The sequence below is a fragment of the Bubalus kerabau genome, chromosome 11 (genome assembly GCF_029407905.1).
Source record: "Bubalus kerabau isolate K-KA32 ecotype Philippines breed swamp buffalo chromosome 11, PCC_UOA_SB_1v2, whole genome shotgun sequence".
Lineage (NCBI taxonomy): Eukaryota > Metazoa > Chordata > Mammalia > Artiodactyla > Bovidae > Bubalus > Bubalus kerabau.
This window is the reverse complement of record NC_073634.1, coordinates 30,112,083-30,126,982: the sequence shown is the minus strand read 5'-3', so window position 1 is coordinate 30,126,982 and position 14,900 is coordinate 30,112,083. Positions and strand designations below refer to the sequence as shown.

Below are 14,900 nucleotides of genomic sequence, written 5' to 3'. Positions count from 1 at the left end.
AGGGGCAGCGGAGCCAGCACGGTTTGCACACGGTGTGCACGTCGGGCCGCCTCTTTCTGCCTATGTGAGCACTAATAGTAGCGAGAAAGAAAGGAGAGATGAGATCATGGGGCCCACCGCGCGCCGACCCTGGTTCCGCGGGCTGCGGCGCCCCAGGATCTAGAATTTTGGGGAGCATATGGCTCCTGGGAGCCGGATCTCAGGACCCAGGGCTCAGGAGGCCACTCTGGCCTCCCTGGTCTGAAATCTTCAGCCACATTTACCCCCAACTTCCTCTGCATTGAATCTGGTTTCTCTTTAATTCTGTTTCCAGTCAAGGAGCCTTGATTTCCCCTATTGCCTTATATTTTTAAATAGCAGTAGAAACAACAGTACCCTTTCCATCATAAAAGGCGGCCCACCTCTTTGTTTCCCCCCAGGTTTCAGCTGCCTTCCTAGGAGTGGTAGAGAAGGTTGGGTTGAGACGACTGAAGGCCCTCTTCCCCCTTCCCAAGATGCCCGGTAGCCCCACAACGCCCAAGGGGCTAGTGGATCTGGCTACCAACCCCAGAAGGCACTCAAACTTTGGAGGCTGCCCTGAAGAAGCAAGCAGGCCTGAAAATTGCTTGTTTGCTCACATAGTAAAGAAAAAAAAAATCCACGTAACATCATAAGCCTAAAACAAACCCCAAAAGGCCCATGACATGAAGAGAGCCCTCCCTCCCCCTGGCCACTGCAACCTCCAGGCCAGGCATGGGTTTTTATTCTAAGGTATGTTGCGTTAAAGAACATGTAATCAGCATCTTGAGCCGGGCCTCCCTTTGTGAGGCTTCTGTAACTAGGGAAGTGTGATTTACGCAGATTTGTCGGGGTCAGTGATGTCTTTCCCCTAAGCACTGTGTATATTTAGACAGGACTCGGTTTGGTGTTAAAAAGTGTATATTTTGAATGAGTTCACACACAGTAGCCAACAATGCCCACATTGTCGGCCCGTGTACAACGTGTATTGAAAACGCAGCGTCCAGACTTCAACTAATCTGCCCTCAATAAAGCTGAAATAATTATCCTAAGCTGCCTTTCCAGAAGAAAAATCATTGAGGAATTCAAAACTTTTTTCTTTAAAAAAAAAAAAAGGATCTTTTCTACATTCCGATGCAGATCTGGGGGTGAGGCACTGAGACCAACACCACTTTGCAGATCTCAAAGAGGGAGGCGAGAAAGACAGACTGTGAGAGAATTTAAATAGGAAACCTAACGCTACTAGGGCTGTAAGTGTCCCAGCCCCTAAACCCCTAGTTCTGGCCTCCTTAGGCCGTGACTCCCCCAACACCAGGCTTCCCGGGTGAGACATGCAAGCTGCTTTGGAGGCTCCACTGCAGCTGGGAGTCTGTGGGCTGAGCGAAGGGGCTAGACGCCGGCCACTCAGCCCCCAGGCAGCTAGGGTCGCTGGTCTTAAACCCGCTGACTGAGGCAGTTAAATATTCGCCCAAAGGGAAGACCTGCCAAGCCCCACTTTGTGGGGCTCCGTGTATGTCTCCCCTCCGTGAATCTTCCTCCCGCCCGAGTCCTTTTCTGCTCAGCTGAGAAGCTCTAGGCGGTCGCTCACTGCGGGCCCAGAAAGAGCCCTAAGGTTGGGACACAAAAACAGACACTTCATCTTTTCTTCCCTACCCTTTCTCTCCTTTCTCTCGTCGGGGAAGGATTATAGGCTGAGGGGTGGGAGGGGGAAGGGGCAGGAGGAGGAAGCGGGGGAGGAAGGAATGAAAAAGGGGAGGGGAGTGGGTATTGTGCCGCGTGTGGGGGGAGAATTCCTACGGGTGGGTTTCCGAATATTGTGTTCAACTTTTTGAAAACAGCTCGTGACCCCGAAACTGCATCCCTGGAACCGAGGACCCAAGGCGCCGGGCGGGCGGGTGAACCCAGCCAGTCCCCTCCCAGTCCCCGCAACCCCCGCCTCCGGGTTGGGGCGACCCGGCCTCTCCCCGCCGCTGCTGGGCCAACCCCGGAGGGAGGCAGGGCAGGTGCTGCGGGCTCTGCCGAAAGCGCTGAAATCGAAAACCGTCGCCACTCCAGGAGAATTGAAGCAAGTGGGGCTGAGGTTCAGCTCGGCGGCACCTCTGCCCCTAGCCTCAGCCGGGGAGCCTGCCGAGTCGCCGCACCCCTCCGGCGGCTTGCTGGGTGCAAAGCGGGGCGGAGGGCTACAGCCAGGCGCGCAGCTTTGTGCGCCCGGCCAGAGCCGGGAGCGGCGGGGTGAGCGCGCAGCCCCGGGCTGTCTGAGCCTCCCCGCAGAGCCGAGCTCCTCGCCGCCCACCGAGCCCACCCCGCGGTCCCGCAGCTGCCAGCGGCTCTCCGCTCCGTCCCGAAGCACCACGCCTGCCGCCTGGAGCCCGTAAGTTCAGAGTCCAGAGAGCTGGGGAGGGAGGCGGGGCGGCTTGTCCGCGGCATGGATGGCTGGACTGGCTCCCGGCCGAGCTGGGAGGACAGACTCGGCAGGATGTCGATCTAAGGTGCTGATGGGAGGTTGGTGGGGAGGTGGAGCGGCAGAGCTTCCCCTCCCAAATTCCTAGACGCTGGGCGTTGGGGAGGGATGTTAGGAGAAGGACCTCGGGTTCTGGGGCCCAGGCTGCGTGCCCCGCTGCTATGGGGATCCGAAGTGCTGAGCAGCGCGAGAGCCGGGAGGTGGGCCTGGGGGACGCCTGGAGGAGGTGGCGCGCAGGGGCCTCCTGCTCCCTGGGTCTCTCAGAGAAGGGCGATCTGGATGGCTAGGTCGGCCCCGCGGGGTCTCTAGGTGTCTTCTGCTCTCTGGCCGCTCAGACTCCGGGATCTGGGATATGGCACCAGTACAGGCCGAGGTCACAAAATTGTCACCATCGTCTCTGCTTTAATCCTGACCCAGGCGATGAGGACAGCAGCACAGGTGATGAGGGGAGAAAGGGCCTTTGGGCTGGAAGATAGCCTTCTCTTCCCAGGACCTACTGGGCATTTACTTACAAATGTCATTCCCAACCGAGGCAGTCTCAACTCCACCAGAAGAGGTGTCTAAGAGAGTCCCACGCTCTCCTAGTTTCTGTTACCGGCAAAGCCAAGAGGTCTGGAAGCCTCCGAGAGAGGAAGACCCGAGGGCTGGGGCAGCGGCACCCATTCGACCTCGCTCATCTCCATAGGCCAGTTTGTCCTGGGGGGCAACGCTTGTCCGGCCCCCAAGACTTACGGAGGCGGGAGCTGGCCCGCGGTCTGGGCCTCCCCGCAAGCTGCAAACTGAGGCGCTTGGCGCCGACGGCCAAGGAGGGCGCAGGGGAGCGCAGCACGCAGGCGGGGAGGCCGCGAAGCCCTTCAAGGACCCCGATTACTTTCCTTTGAATGAAAAACAACAACAACAACAACAACTGCTCCCTTCCCGCGCCCCCGCCCCTCCTTAGCCTCCGGGCACCCGCGCTCCGAGTAATTGTCGACCAGGACAGTAAACACAGCTCAGTTGCCTCAACTTTCTCCATACATAAAAGTTCCCGGCGTGCGGGGAAATTTGAATATTTGATCAGCCCCTTTGAGTGACCCTCATTAGCCTGGCGCCCTGCTAAGGCCCCGACATTGCAAGAAAGCTGCTGGGCCCGGCATTTGTATGCCTTGTTAGCGCCGCTTAATGAAGCCGCCCCAACCGCTCAAAGGCGGCCTCCCGGCTGGCGGCGCACACCTCTCGGCACCCCGCTCTGCCTAATGAGCCCCACCGCCCGCCGAAGGCCCCTCTGCCCCCCACATCCTCAAACAAGAAAAGTTTGGCTCTGTCTTGGGCCACCGCACCTCCCACTGCCAGGCCCAGGAGAGTGGGCACAAACAAGGCCTAGGTGGCTGTGGTTACCCAGCCACAAGAGAAGAGGTGGGAGACTTGGGTGGGGGGGCAGGGGGTGGTTTGTGGCCTTTGGTTGTAGCCTAAGGAGAGCACTGCCAACATTTCTCAAGAGGGTCAATTTCAAATCAGTCACCCCAGTTCCTTAAAGAACTGCAAGTGGACTAACCTTGGCGTGGCAGAGAGTAGATGCCCGTGGAGGGTCAGCTTTCCATCTCCTTCCTTCTCCAAATTCCTTTGGTCTCCACTGCCCAGGAGGCTGCCTACTTTTTTTTTTGCAGAGATCCCGGGTGTAACAGCCAGAACTGGTGTGCTAGGGCTTGGAGTTAAGAAGAGGTGGGCACACCATCATTGCTCCCACCATCCACAGACCTCAAGCACAGTCAAATGTTATGACTCCCACTGCCAGGACACTAGGCAAAGGAAAGGTACACTTGACACTAGGAAAGGCAACGTACAACAGTGCACCCTGTTCTTGTCTCCAATCCTAGTCACGATGTCTCTGATTTTTTTCTTTCATCACACATCGGGTCTCCAGGAGGCCTGAAAAAAAGCACTCTAGGCAAAAGGCCACTCTGCACAGGATCAACTCGCTGCTAGGGTGAGACTAAGACTAAAATAGGCCTGAAGGAGAAAAAGAGAGGGAGAGCTCTGGAAGGAAGGAGGACTAAAGCACCATCTACTTCTTTTCTTGGTGGGACAAGTGACATTGTTGACCAGCAAATGTCAGGAACCTTGTTAGCAGTTGGGCTTCAGTGCTTTGAAAGAGTAGACTCCTTCCCCTCTCTACCCCCTCTCTCCCCTGATGCCCCTTTCCCTGGACAGTTGTTACTCAAGGCCCCTCCTTGCTCACCCAGCTCTTGGGCTTTTAAGGGTTACTTTTGGGGGGATTAATATACAGAGCTTGGAAAGCAAGCTTGCTTTCAGGTCCACACTCTGGGCATTCTGGAGGTGACCACCCCCCCCACCCCCATGCCCACAATCTCTCAGACACACATGGGCTGGCCAGATTGGTAACCTCTGGAACCCATTCCAGAATGGCCACCTCTAGGAATGAGTGGCTCCATCCAGCTCTCATCCTCTGCCAAAAGGTCAGGTAGGCCTTGGGATAGCACAGCCTTCTGAATCCATCTGGTCTGCTCCTCTTCACTTCTCTCCCCCAGCTCAACTGGCATGCTCCGCCCCTTTTTCCATTCCACGACCTCCTAATTCAAGCCCAAACTGACGAGTTTTAGAAATCATCTCTGCCCTGGGCAAGGCAGTGCCCGGGGCCTTGATCCATGCAAAGGCCAAAGGTAGGAGCGGGGAGGAGAGGAGTTGAAGCTGTTGGAGAGAAAAGGGGTCCTAAGGCGGAGGGTCTAACTCAGCTCTGTGGCCCCAAGGCCAGGCCCACCAACTGCTCAGGGGAGGAGGCGAGAGGAGGGGGCTAGGAGTCCGCGGGCCTCGGTCGGGACAGGAGGGACCTGAGGCGTCGGCGTGGGGGGCTAGATCCATAGGAGAGGGGCGGGGAGGCGGGGGTCGGGGGAGCGCGCAGGGCGAGGTGGCGGGGGTGGGGGGGAGGTTTGCGGTCTTTAAGAGCCACACTGCTGGCAGGAGAAGCGCGAGGCCGGGTGCTGGTAGCGCCTTGACCCCGAAGGGGATTTAGCGGGAAGGGAGCGGCCGGGCTCCAGGGGCTTTGTCCCGGGGCAACCAGAGAGGCCGAGGCACAAGAATAAGGAGCGACCGCGTCTTGAAAGGCCGCGAGGAGGCGGCGGCGCTGCTGCTCTTGACTTCTGAGCAGGGCTTAGAAAGCCTGTCCCGGCTTAAGCCGAACTGCGGGTGCTGGGCCCTGAGCACCGAGTCCGGGGGCTCCCAGCTCCCGGCCTCGGAACCGAGGAGGCGTGGGATGAGGGTGGGACACTGGGGTGGCTAGAGACCTGGCAAAGTTTCTTTTGGCTCTGCAGCCGCCGGACCCTGTTGCCGAGCTGCGAGCCTGACAGGCTGCGCCAGGCATGGCCAGAGAAATAATTTTCTTTTTCCAACTTGGGCGTTTGGTTTTGTGTGTCCACCACGCGCAGCTCCGGAGCCGGCCGACCCCACATGGATTCTCAACAGGTGGCCAAGTAAGTCCATTTAAGAATTCTGGTTCTAGCACCAGCTCCTCCCCGGGCCCCCTTCCCTTTTCCCCTCCCAGTTCCCCCCCACCCCACCCCCCGCCGGCAGCCCCGAATTCCTGCTGCTCCTCCCGCGGGCGGAGGCGGGAGGAGGTGAGGGAGGGGCTGAGTGGCGCTCTCTCCCGGGGGCCCTCCGGCTTCCAGCTGCAGCCCAGGACGGCTCCACCCGGGACCCGCGGGCCGGATCACCCTTAGGTCGGTCGTGGGCCTCGGTGCCCCGAGGCGTGTGGGTGGCGGAACGCGCCGCAGCACCTCCAGAGTGTAGCGGGCTGGAAGGGGACCCGGGCCCCCGTGGCCGCGCGGCCTTTGTGTGTAGGGGGGGGGCGGGGGTGCTGGGGACAGAAACCCACCTATACACCCTCTCTTATAAGACACCGGGATCCAGCCCCGGGGGAGCACTCGCCAGCTATATACAGTAGCCCGCAGAGGAGCGTCTCAGGGGCCAGGGCTGGGGACAGGGTGGGGGAGGTGGAGAGGGCAGAAGCGGGAGGAGAAGGAAGCAGAGAAAGGCAAAGGCAAGAAATCCGGAGCGTCCGAGTGAAAAGTCAGAAAAATGTCCTCAGAGCGCGCAGGAAACAGGCGCTCACGCCCGCGGGTGCACATCCTCTCCCTCTCACACACACGCACTCGCACCCACTCCACACAGGTAGCCCACGCACGCGGCCTTGGCAGTGCCTGGTCTCCTGCGCCGGCGCCCCAGCCCAGCCGGGAGGGACTCGCCCTCCTACTTCCTTTCCTCGGCTGCCAAGAACCCCTCCGCCCCTCCAACTTTGCCCCGAGACTGACTGGGGGAGCTGGGAGCACCCCCACCCCTCCCAGGGCTGGGAAGCAGGGAGGATCTTACCTGCGGAAAGGTAAGGGAAGCCGGGAGCAGGAAGCAGCGGCGGATAAATATTCATTAGGAAGTGTGTCTCCTTTTAAACCGCGCGGCGCGCGCTCTGGCTCCTATCTCTCTCCCTCCCTCTGTCCTCTTGTGAGGCTCTCTCCCCCTCTCGCTCAGTCTCCCCCCAACCCCCACCCTTTCCTGCGAAATGCCGGGTGGATCCCTGTCTAGCTAACCTGTTGGGAAGCCTGAGCTGCGGGCAGCGCCTGCACAGCTGTTTGCCTTCGCTCTTGGGGCGCGTGTTCCCCATCCTTCCTCCTTTCGCCCAGCCCCTTACCCCCTCCTAAATTACTACATCATTAGCTTTATTTTCCGGTGGTGGTGGGGGGGGGGGGTGGTAACGGCGCAGCCCGATGCACCTCCCCAAAGCAGGGCGAAAAGCCGGCGATTTCAGAAGCTGCCCAACTCCATCTCCTCCCAGTGTAGTTTTTTCTTTTCCCTTCTTTTCATCTCCACCTCCACCCTGTACCAGCACTACTCCATCCGGATCCCCAGCTGGGTCGGCAGTGAGACTCCAGGTCTGCAGGTCCAGTGCTCGAGCTTGGGACTTCACCCTGCACTGGACATGGGGATGGCTCTCCGAGTCCCCCCTTTCCCACGTAGGTTTTCTAGGTTGACCCAGTCTGGGCACCTGGGCAGCTTGGAATTCATGATCAAAACCCCGGGGGCGCATAGCAAGACCCTCACCTCTCCAGGCCTCAGGGGCCCCGGGTCTTGGCCCTTTGGCCGAGCCTGGGAGGCTGTATGGAAAGTGGGAGAGAGGTGGCCTCACTTTGTGCGAATGCGCAGGAGACAGGCCGACGCACTGACAACAGCCTTTCACGAACAAACTGACCTGAAGTTAGCCGCAAATACTCATCTTTCTCACACTCACGAGAAAACACATCTACAGGATTCCAGGAACGCACCGGTCCCCGCACTATCCCTGCGAGAACAGCTTCCAGTCGCGTGCTAGCCACCCGCATTCCCATACCAGCACGCCGGAGACCAGCGCGCCCGCCGGCTTCGGGGACTAGAAGACGCGCGGGCCAGCAAGGCGGCGCCCGGCGGAGGGATACATCGCAAGGCGGTAGCGGCACGACCCTGACCACCCTTCTTGGTACCCTTCCTATCCGCTCCAGGCCCTTAGGCCTCTCCAGGGACTCTAAGAGATGGCGTGGCCCTTTAGGGTGCGTGGCGGTGGCAGGGGCTCAGGGTCCGGCAGCCGGCTGAGCTTGGAGCGCCGAGGTGGGGGCAGGAGGAGGGGCCGAGGGGGCGGTCCCAGGCCAGCTCCCAGTTACAAATACAGCCGGTCCCCGGAGGAGGCCGAGGAAGAGAGTTTCGCCCCCAAAGACGTAGATTACTCACCCTCGAGGCGCCTGGACTTTCAGTGTTGGTTCCTAAAAGGTCCCCAGGATCCCGGGGCGCCCTGATCCAGTTGGTGGCCTGCGTGGAGGGGTGCAGTCGCGAGCCTTCAGGCGACTTCGCGGACTCCCCCACCACTCCCATTTGGCCCGGCCCGGCCAAAATCGACCAAAAGAGATCCCAAAAGCTGTTTCGAACCTTCTCCCCCCTCCCCCCACTCAAGGAACAAGGCTCAGGATCCTCGGAGGATCGCCCTCTTCCTGAAAAGTTAAGATGGGGAGATGTAAGGTGTAAGAGAGGCCTAGAAGGCCCTGGGGCCGGAAAACCTTATTAACCTCGCGCCCCACCTAAAGCCCCGAATTTACACTTGCACACTTCCTCCTCTCCACGCAGACTCAGGGGGTCGCGTACGTCGGAGCTCAGGCTTAAAGCTGAGTCACCTGACTGTACACGGAACGTACATGCAGTTGTACCCGAATGCACAGGAGAATTAGAGGAATACTAACAGTAGGATTTGAGGGGGGGAAAGAAATGTCCACAGACAGTATTATTTGAATGAACGGGTGCACACCCAGTTGTGCAGATGCAGACAAAAGCCGCAGTGCCCGAGCGCGGAGTGACCCCAGCCACAGGCAGGTGTGCAGGAAGCCACATGCAGGGAGAGTGGCTCGAATGAGGATGCAGAACGCGAGGCCAAGGGCTTCCTGCTAGAGAGACGGACGTTGGCTCCCCGAAGGAGAAACTTTGTTAAGCAGACTGGGTGAAATGTTCCAGATCAAGTGCTGGAGACTAGAAAGAGCACCGCATCCACCCCAAAGCCGACCCTTTCACCTTCTTCTAAGCTGGGCTGGAGACCCCCAGAAGAGGGCAATCCAGAAAATATTCATTTTGACCCGGATTATTTATTTGTTATTACTATTGGTTTATGAGATTGTGTTCTGAAGGATAGGGTGGAAAGCATAGACGCCTTCACTCAAAAGCTGGGCGATTTCTAATAGGAACGTTCAGCCCCAACCAGGATTCAAGAAGCCAGGGGGCCCTTGTTTTGCCCCCTTGTCTCCCTTTATGCCAAATTTAGTCGTTAAAAAGAGCCTTAGCTAGCTGCATACTCTCCTGCCTTCACCTCCACCCCAATTCCCTTTATATCAAATAAATCCACAAAAGAACACTCCAAAGCAAACTGAATTATTTGATTTGTTAGACTGATTTTCTTGGTGAGATATTGGCAAGTTCTCACTCCCTATTGCTCAGTTCCAAACAGAACCTACTGTCCTGGTCAACTTGGAAGTCAGGAAGGGGGATTCCTAGAGTAGCTCTCCCAAAAGACAAGTGCACAGGCTTGATTGTGGTTTCAGCTCTTTTCGCCTGCCCCCGTCCTAGTAAACCTTCCAGATAGTAGCCACCATGGTTTTCCTGCAGAAGAGGCTAGCACCCTGGGTGTAATGGTGCCCTTACATCCACTTCACTTCCCTCCCTAAATCTCTCTCTAAAAGTAGAGGGTTCGCTTGGAAAATTCTTTTAGACTAAAATAGGATGGGGAGGGAGGAAGAGGGCTTTCTGGGCTAGCAAGTAGATAACATCCTGCAAGGGGTAGAGGAAGGTTCCTCTTGTGAGAAAGAGATGAGCCATCCTGTAAACAGGGAAGGACAGGTTGAAGCAGATGTAGTTGCCCTAGAAATGTAGAGGGTAGCGTAGGGATCTGAGTAGGAAAGAATGTCTTCCCTTTTGGGGTCAAACACTCTGCCCCTTCTCCCCCTGTACTTAATTCCTGGAAATTTTAGCAAGAGTCGTTTTGAACAATAAAGAGTGAATCACTTTAAAGTCTGTTAATGTTTCTTGGAAGGACAGTTTCTTCCAAGACCTTTTTCTTTCTCCAGGTCTGTTTTTCCTCATTCCCTAATAAGGGTCCACCTGCTGTTGTACCTCAGAAGGAGACTGTGACAGAAGGGCTGGGGGTGAATAAAGGGACCATTGCTCCCACACCTGAAGTGTAACTTCCATTCCCTGTAGCTGAGATTCACATGTGGAAGCAAACTCCTTTCCCTTGGGGCATTTCTTTCTCCCCTCTGTGGATAGTTTATTTAGACCCTTCCCAATAATAAATAACAATCAGCATTTTAGAGTTGGAGATGTTGGCTATTACTTACCAATGAATTCTACAGAATTCTCCAAACTCTGCTTGTTTGATTTAGAAAACTCCGGTTACATAGCTAAGCTCATTGCAGCATTTATCACTCAAGCAGAAAAGCAGCTCGTTTTCTCATAGCCCCACATGCCCCATGTACACTCACTGGAGCGAATTTATTTTTCTGTGTGTTTCCTAAACGCCCTTGTCACCGCTGCCCAGCCACCGGGCTCAGGGTAAAACTAGGGAGGTTTGTGACCTCTGGAATGGGGGTGCACTGTGTTGTTCGAGTTTTTTGTTGTGATGAGTTCTTAGCGATCGTGAGCTCCTCTCCCTCCCTCCCTCCCTCCCCCGTCCCAGCCTCTCTCTCTTTCTCCCTCTTCTTGGTCCCAAATGAGCCAACTGGAGTTGCACGCGTCTTCCTTACGAGAAACCCGCCGCGCTGATAGAAGCAAACCATTTCCGCTGCCCGGGGCAAAGGGCTGAACTTCGTTGTCCAGTCCAGTGCTGCGGCGGGAAAGTGTGTGTCGGGGGCGGGGGATGTCTATGCGGGTGGGGGAGGGGCAACCATCACTTTCCACAATAAAAATAACCAGATACCCCTTTAATCGCTCCCGTTAACAGTGTCCTTGCGCCAGAGAGGCCGTCTCACCTCCAAAGGCGTCTTCACCCCCGGAGGGCCCAGGCTTCCAGCCACAGCCCGGCAACACTGGGCCCGCGCGCCCGAGAGGAGGTGCTCCGACGGCAAAAATCCCATACATTTTTAACTACAGTGATTACTAAATTAATAGCAGGCACTAAGACAGATGTCAAAACGTCTTGAAAATGTTTATCTGTGAATAATTGAGAAGGTGGTGGGACGCATTATCTGATTGTGTAATGAAATATGTATGAGGAACAGCTGTTTGCAACAGTCCCCTCCCGCCGCCGCCTCAGCCGGGGCCCTTCTCTTGAAAGCAGAAGTCTCGATGAAGTTGGTTGCCCACTTCCGAACACTTGGGAGCCCGCTGGGCCCCTCCGGGGCTGCTGGCAGAGCTGTGGTTCCAGCGCGCGCCGGGGACAAACTCGCTTCTTGGCGGAGGACATCAACGTGGAGTCACCCCTCGGCCTCGCTCTTTTGGCTTTGGTGGCGGGGTGAGGCTGCCCCGCCGGCCGACCTGGCCTTCGTGCCTTCGGGACTGGCAGCGGGCTTGACTTGCCCGACCCAAGGAGAGCGCGGGCTCCGGCGGCGGCGGAGGCCCGGCCCTGGCTTGCGCCCCCGGAGTGGGGCGGCCTGCTCTAAGGCGAGGGCCTGGAGTCAACGTGAGGTGACGGGGCTCCCAAGGGGGCTTTGTTTGGCGCCGCGGCCACACCGCGAACTTCCTTCCAGCCCCCAGCCGGTCCCCACCCCAAACCCGCGCGCCGGCCCCGTTTGTTTTTCCCAGTCCCACGCCCTCCACCGGGGCGCGCCAACAGTTCTCGGGGCGGCGTCAGCGGCTCGGGGCTGTGGCCCAAGGCAGGCCCGAATCCCGCTGGGCTCAGCGAGGCGAGCTCCAAACGCTCAAGGCGCGGAGAAGGAGCTCGCGGTCTTTCTGAAATTCTGGGGTAGGGGTCGGTCAGGCCGGGGAGGTGGCCGAATGAGGCGCATGGCCTTGGCGGGAGGCAGAGGCCCAAGTCCTGGTCTCGGAAGGGAGCGGGCGGCCTGCGCCGCCGCCACTCACTCCACTGCCGCCGGGCCCCGTCCCTCTGCCCCAGCCAGGCAGAGAGTGGCAGCGGCACGGGAGTTATACGAGGACTGACCCTCTAGACTTGGACCTTGAACGCGGCGTGGGCAACATTCTAGACCTGTGACCCCTTGCGGGCGTGATGTTTTCTTCTCCGAGTTCCAGGCGCCGCGTATCGCGGCGAAGGGTGGCCTGAGCCCTGTGCTACCCTCGGCCCCCAACCGGGCTATAGGCCAGCCCGCGCCCCCCGCCTTTGCGGCCTCCCAACTCTTCGTCCTCCCGAACCTGGCGACCCCGTCATTCGTTCCCGGCGTCCAGCCTTTGGCCCCGCCAGCCCTTCGGGCACCGCGGGCCCTGACCGCTCCGGGGCTGGAGAGCGGAGGAGCTGCGGCTCCAGGGCAGCGAGCGTCTACGAGGATTCCACCCGCTGCCTCTGAGTCGAGATGCGCTCGGGCGTTATTTCTCGGGCGTCCCCCCTTTTACCTAATCCCTATGCTTTTATTCTAATCCCACACATTACGGTTAATCTGTAATGATACCGCTTCGGAGGTACCTGTTGCATGGGAGGCACGGTAATTTGTAGCCTTGGAAACAGTTTAAAATAAAGATTATAAACAGTGATGTCAACTGTGTTTATTTTCGGCGCGGGGGGGAGTTGGGGGCCTGGCAGGCCCGGGACGGAGAGGACGGAGTCTGGGGAGAGAAGGACCAAGACGCGTGGGGCAGAGCCGGGTGGGCAGGAGTCCGGGGGCGGGCGAGCACCAGACCCCGCTCCACTTGCTCCCGTCGGCGCCTGGTGTCTTTTTGAGTTTTTCCTTTTGGGAAATCGCGTGGTCTTAAATCTTGAGGCATAGCGAAAGAGGAACAGTTTGCAAAATGAGGAAAACTTGGTGAACTTGAACCACTGTGTTTTATGAATTAGCATTCAGCCGGGGCCCTGCGTCTCTTGGAGGGACGTTGAAACCGCTGAGAGCAGAGAAAGCAGAGAAAGGGCGGCTTGCAGGACCCTTCAGCTGCAAGAAGGCAGAGCCGCGTCGGTACCGATCACGCAGCGCTCGGAGCTTCCTCCTCTATTAAACACACCGGCAACTGCAGCAACAACAACCAAAAATTGTTCGCACACCGAAAGCAAAATTAAACATAATTGCTTTTATTTATCTCTTGCTTTTAAATCATTAAAATATTTTTAGTTACATTGTATAAAATAGCATCCACTCTGATTATTACCTGCCATATCTGTTGATCCGCTCCTTGAGTATTCAACCCAGAAATATTAACAATTAAGAAAAAAGCAGATCTTATATATTGTATCTGTCAAGATATGTTACAATTTCCATTAACAAAAAAACATTATTCTTGTTGAAGAAGCTATGAAGCATATCTTTCATGAGCACTTTATTAATAATCATAGTTGTCAAAAAGAATTAGATATGCATAGATTGTAGATGCAAAGGAAATATTAGATGCACAGAATAAAATATACAGTGGGGTTGAAGCATAACTATTTTTCTTTTTAAAATAAAATTTTACCCAGGTGAAAAAAAACTGAGCTATTAAGCTTACTTAAAAGATGGCTTTGTTGGTTTAATTATACTGTAGTTATTTTATAAATATGTTTCAAAGGAAGCTTGCCATATTGCATGTCAATGAGGACTGTAAAGAAAAGCTCACAAAAGCTAATGCATACCAAATACCAAATTTTAGTCATTAGCATTCCTATTTATTACAAACTAAAGAAACCTATTAACAGACAAGAATTTCTATTTAGCTAGCATTACAATGTTTGGCCATTAAAATAAAAAGGGCAAAGTATATACGTATTTTTTCCCCTTGGAACTATACTTTTTTTTTTTTTTTTTTGCCTAGAAGCTCTGGTGAAATTGGAAGATGTTTTTCATTGGGGAAATGCGGTTCTACAGTGGGAATGGGCCAGAGGGGCCAGAACCACTATTTTTAGTTGCCAAGCTTAATGCTATTCATTTGGGAGCAAGAGCAGTGCAGGGCTGGGTCTGGGCAGCTTGTGGAGGGCTGCATAGTTACCACAGTCTGTGAGGGGGCCCTTTGTCTTTAATTTGTGTCTTGAGCATATGCAAATTATTAATTGTTTTCCCTCTGGGGGAGGGAGTGGATAGCAATGGTAATACTGCTTTTGTTTGGATATTAACATTTCCTTAAATGCTCCCCAGGCAGGGTACTTCTCCCAAGGCGGATCCCCCTAGTTGGAAAGCCCACCACCTCAATGAATACAAGTGTATTAATTCTAGAAACACACACAGACAGGTTTGTGTCATTTCAAAAACCTTTTGGGTTGAGCAAAAGCGGCAATCCTGTTCTCACAACAGAAGTAAATGTATGTATAAATATTTTTGAATGCTGATTTGAGAAGGGAAAGAAACTTTTCAACCATTCTTACAGTCAGAAAATTTAAAGATCTTTTTTCTTCCTAAAATCGGGGCAGATTTTTTTTTTCCCTAATTGGGTAGGGAAAGAAGTAAATATTACAGGAACTGAAATGAAATGTTTGGGATGATAAGGAAGGGTTATTTTGAATTAGGTGAGATATTTTTAAGTGCCCAATAGGAAAAAAATAATAGTTATATGAGCTTGTTAAACCAAGCAACTTGAAGCATAGGTTCTTCTGGCCTGATGTTGGATTCTGCCGTCATTGGTGGACTTCTAGCATTTAAAAGCTTGAAAAAATGTAAGAAAAGTGCTTCCCCAAAAGACCCATATGAAAATAGCAAGTATCAGAAGGAAGGAAGAGAATACGTGAATTCTTGATTTAAAAAAGAAAATCTCTCTGCCAAAGTCATCAACATTTGCAAACCCCACAAAAAAATGTTTAGCTTTCCAATAGTAAAGTTCACTG

The 14,900-nt window shown here is 55.2% G+C and overlaps 2 protein-coding genes across 4 annotated transcripts; both read left to right on the top strand.

Annotated features, from left to right (window-relative positions):
• Positions 1-4,986: 4,986 nt before the first annotated feature.
• Positions 4,987-8,196, top strand: LOC129623003 (uncharacterized). Of its 3 annotated transcripts, XM_055539983.1 has the most exons (4): positions 4,987-5,118; positions 5,767-5,925; positions 6,623-6,830; positions 7,752-8,196. In XM_055539983.1, exons 2-4 carry the CDS (start codon positions 5,815-5,817, stop codon positions 8,069-8,071), a joined length of 639 nt encoding a protein of 212 aa, XP_055395958.1. In that variant the 5' UTR covers positions 4,987-5,118; positions 5,767-5,814; the 3' UTR covers positions 8,072-8,196. The 3 variants fall into 3 exon arrangements, 2 of the variants coding, with proteins under 2 accessions (XP_055395958.1, XP_055395959.1); XR_008700242.1 differs by lacking the exon at positions 6,623-6,830; XM_055539984.1 differs by lacking the exon at positions 4,987-5,118 and having other exon boundaries at positions 5,675-5,925.
• A 12-nt stretch (positions 8,197-8,208) lies between these two features.
• Positions 8,209-12,652, top strand: LOC129623002 (translation initiation factor IF-2-like). The gene is made up of 2 exons (XM_055539982.1): positions 8,209-10,848; positions 10,953-12,652. Exon 2 carries the CDS (start codon positions 11,219-11,221, stop codon positions 12,104-12,106), a length of 888 nt encoding a protein of 295 aa, XP_055395957.1. The 5' UTR covers positions 8,209-10,848; positions 10,953-11,218; the 3' UTR covers positions 12,107-12,652.
• The last annotated feature ends 2,248 nt before the right edge of the window (positions 12,653-14,900 follow it).

Bases quoted from the DNA above. Each gene is read 5' to 3' on its own strand.
- LOC129623003 (XM_055539983.1), top strand. From the start codon at position 5,815: ATGGCCAGAGAAATAATTTTCTTTTTCCAACTTGGGCGTTTGGTTTTG. The intron at 5,926-6,622 runs GTAAGTCCATTT...CACTCCACACAG, and splicing joins GATTCTCAACAGGTGGCCAA to GTAGCCCACGCACGCGGCCT. The intron at 6,831-7,751 runs GTAAGGGAAGCC...ACACATCTACAG, and splicing joins AGGATCTTACCTGCGGAAAG to GATTCCAGGAACGCACCGGT.
- LOC129623002 (XM_055539982.1), top strand. From the start codon at position 11,219: ATGAGGAACAGCTGTTTGCAACAGTCCCCTCCCGCCGCCGCCTCAGCC.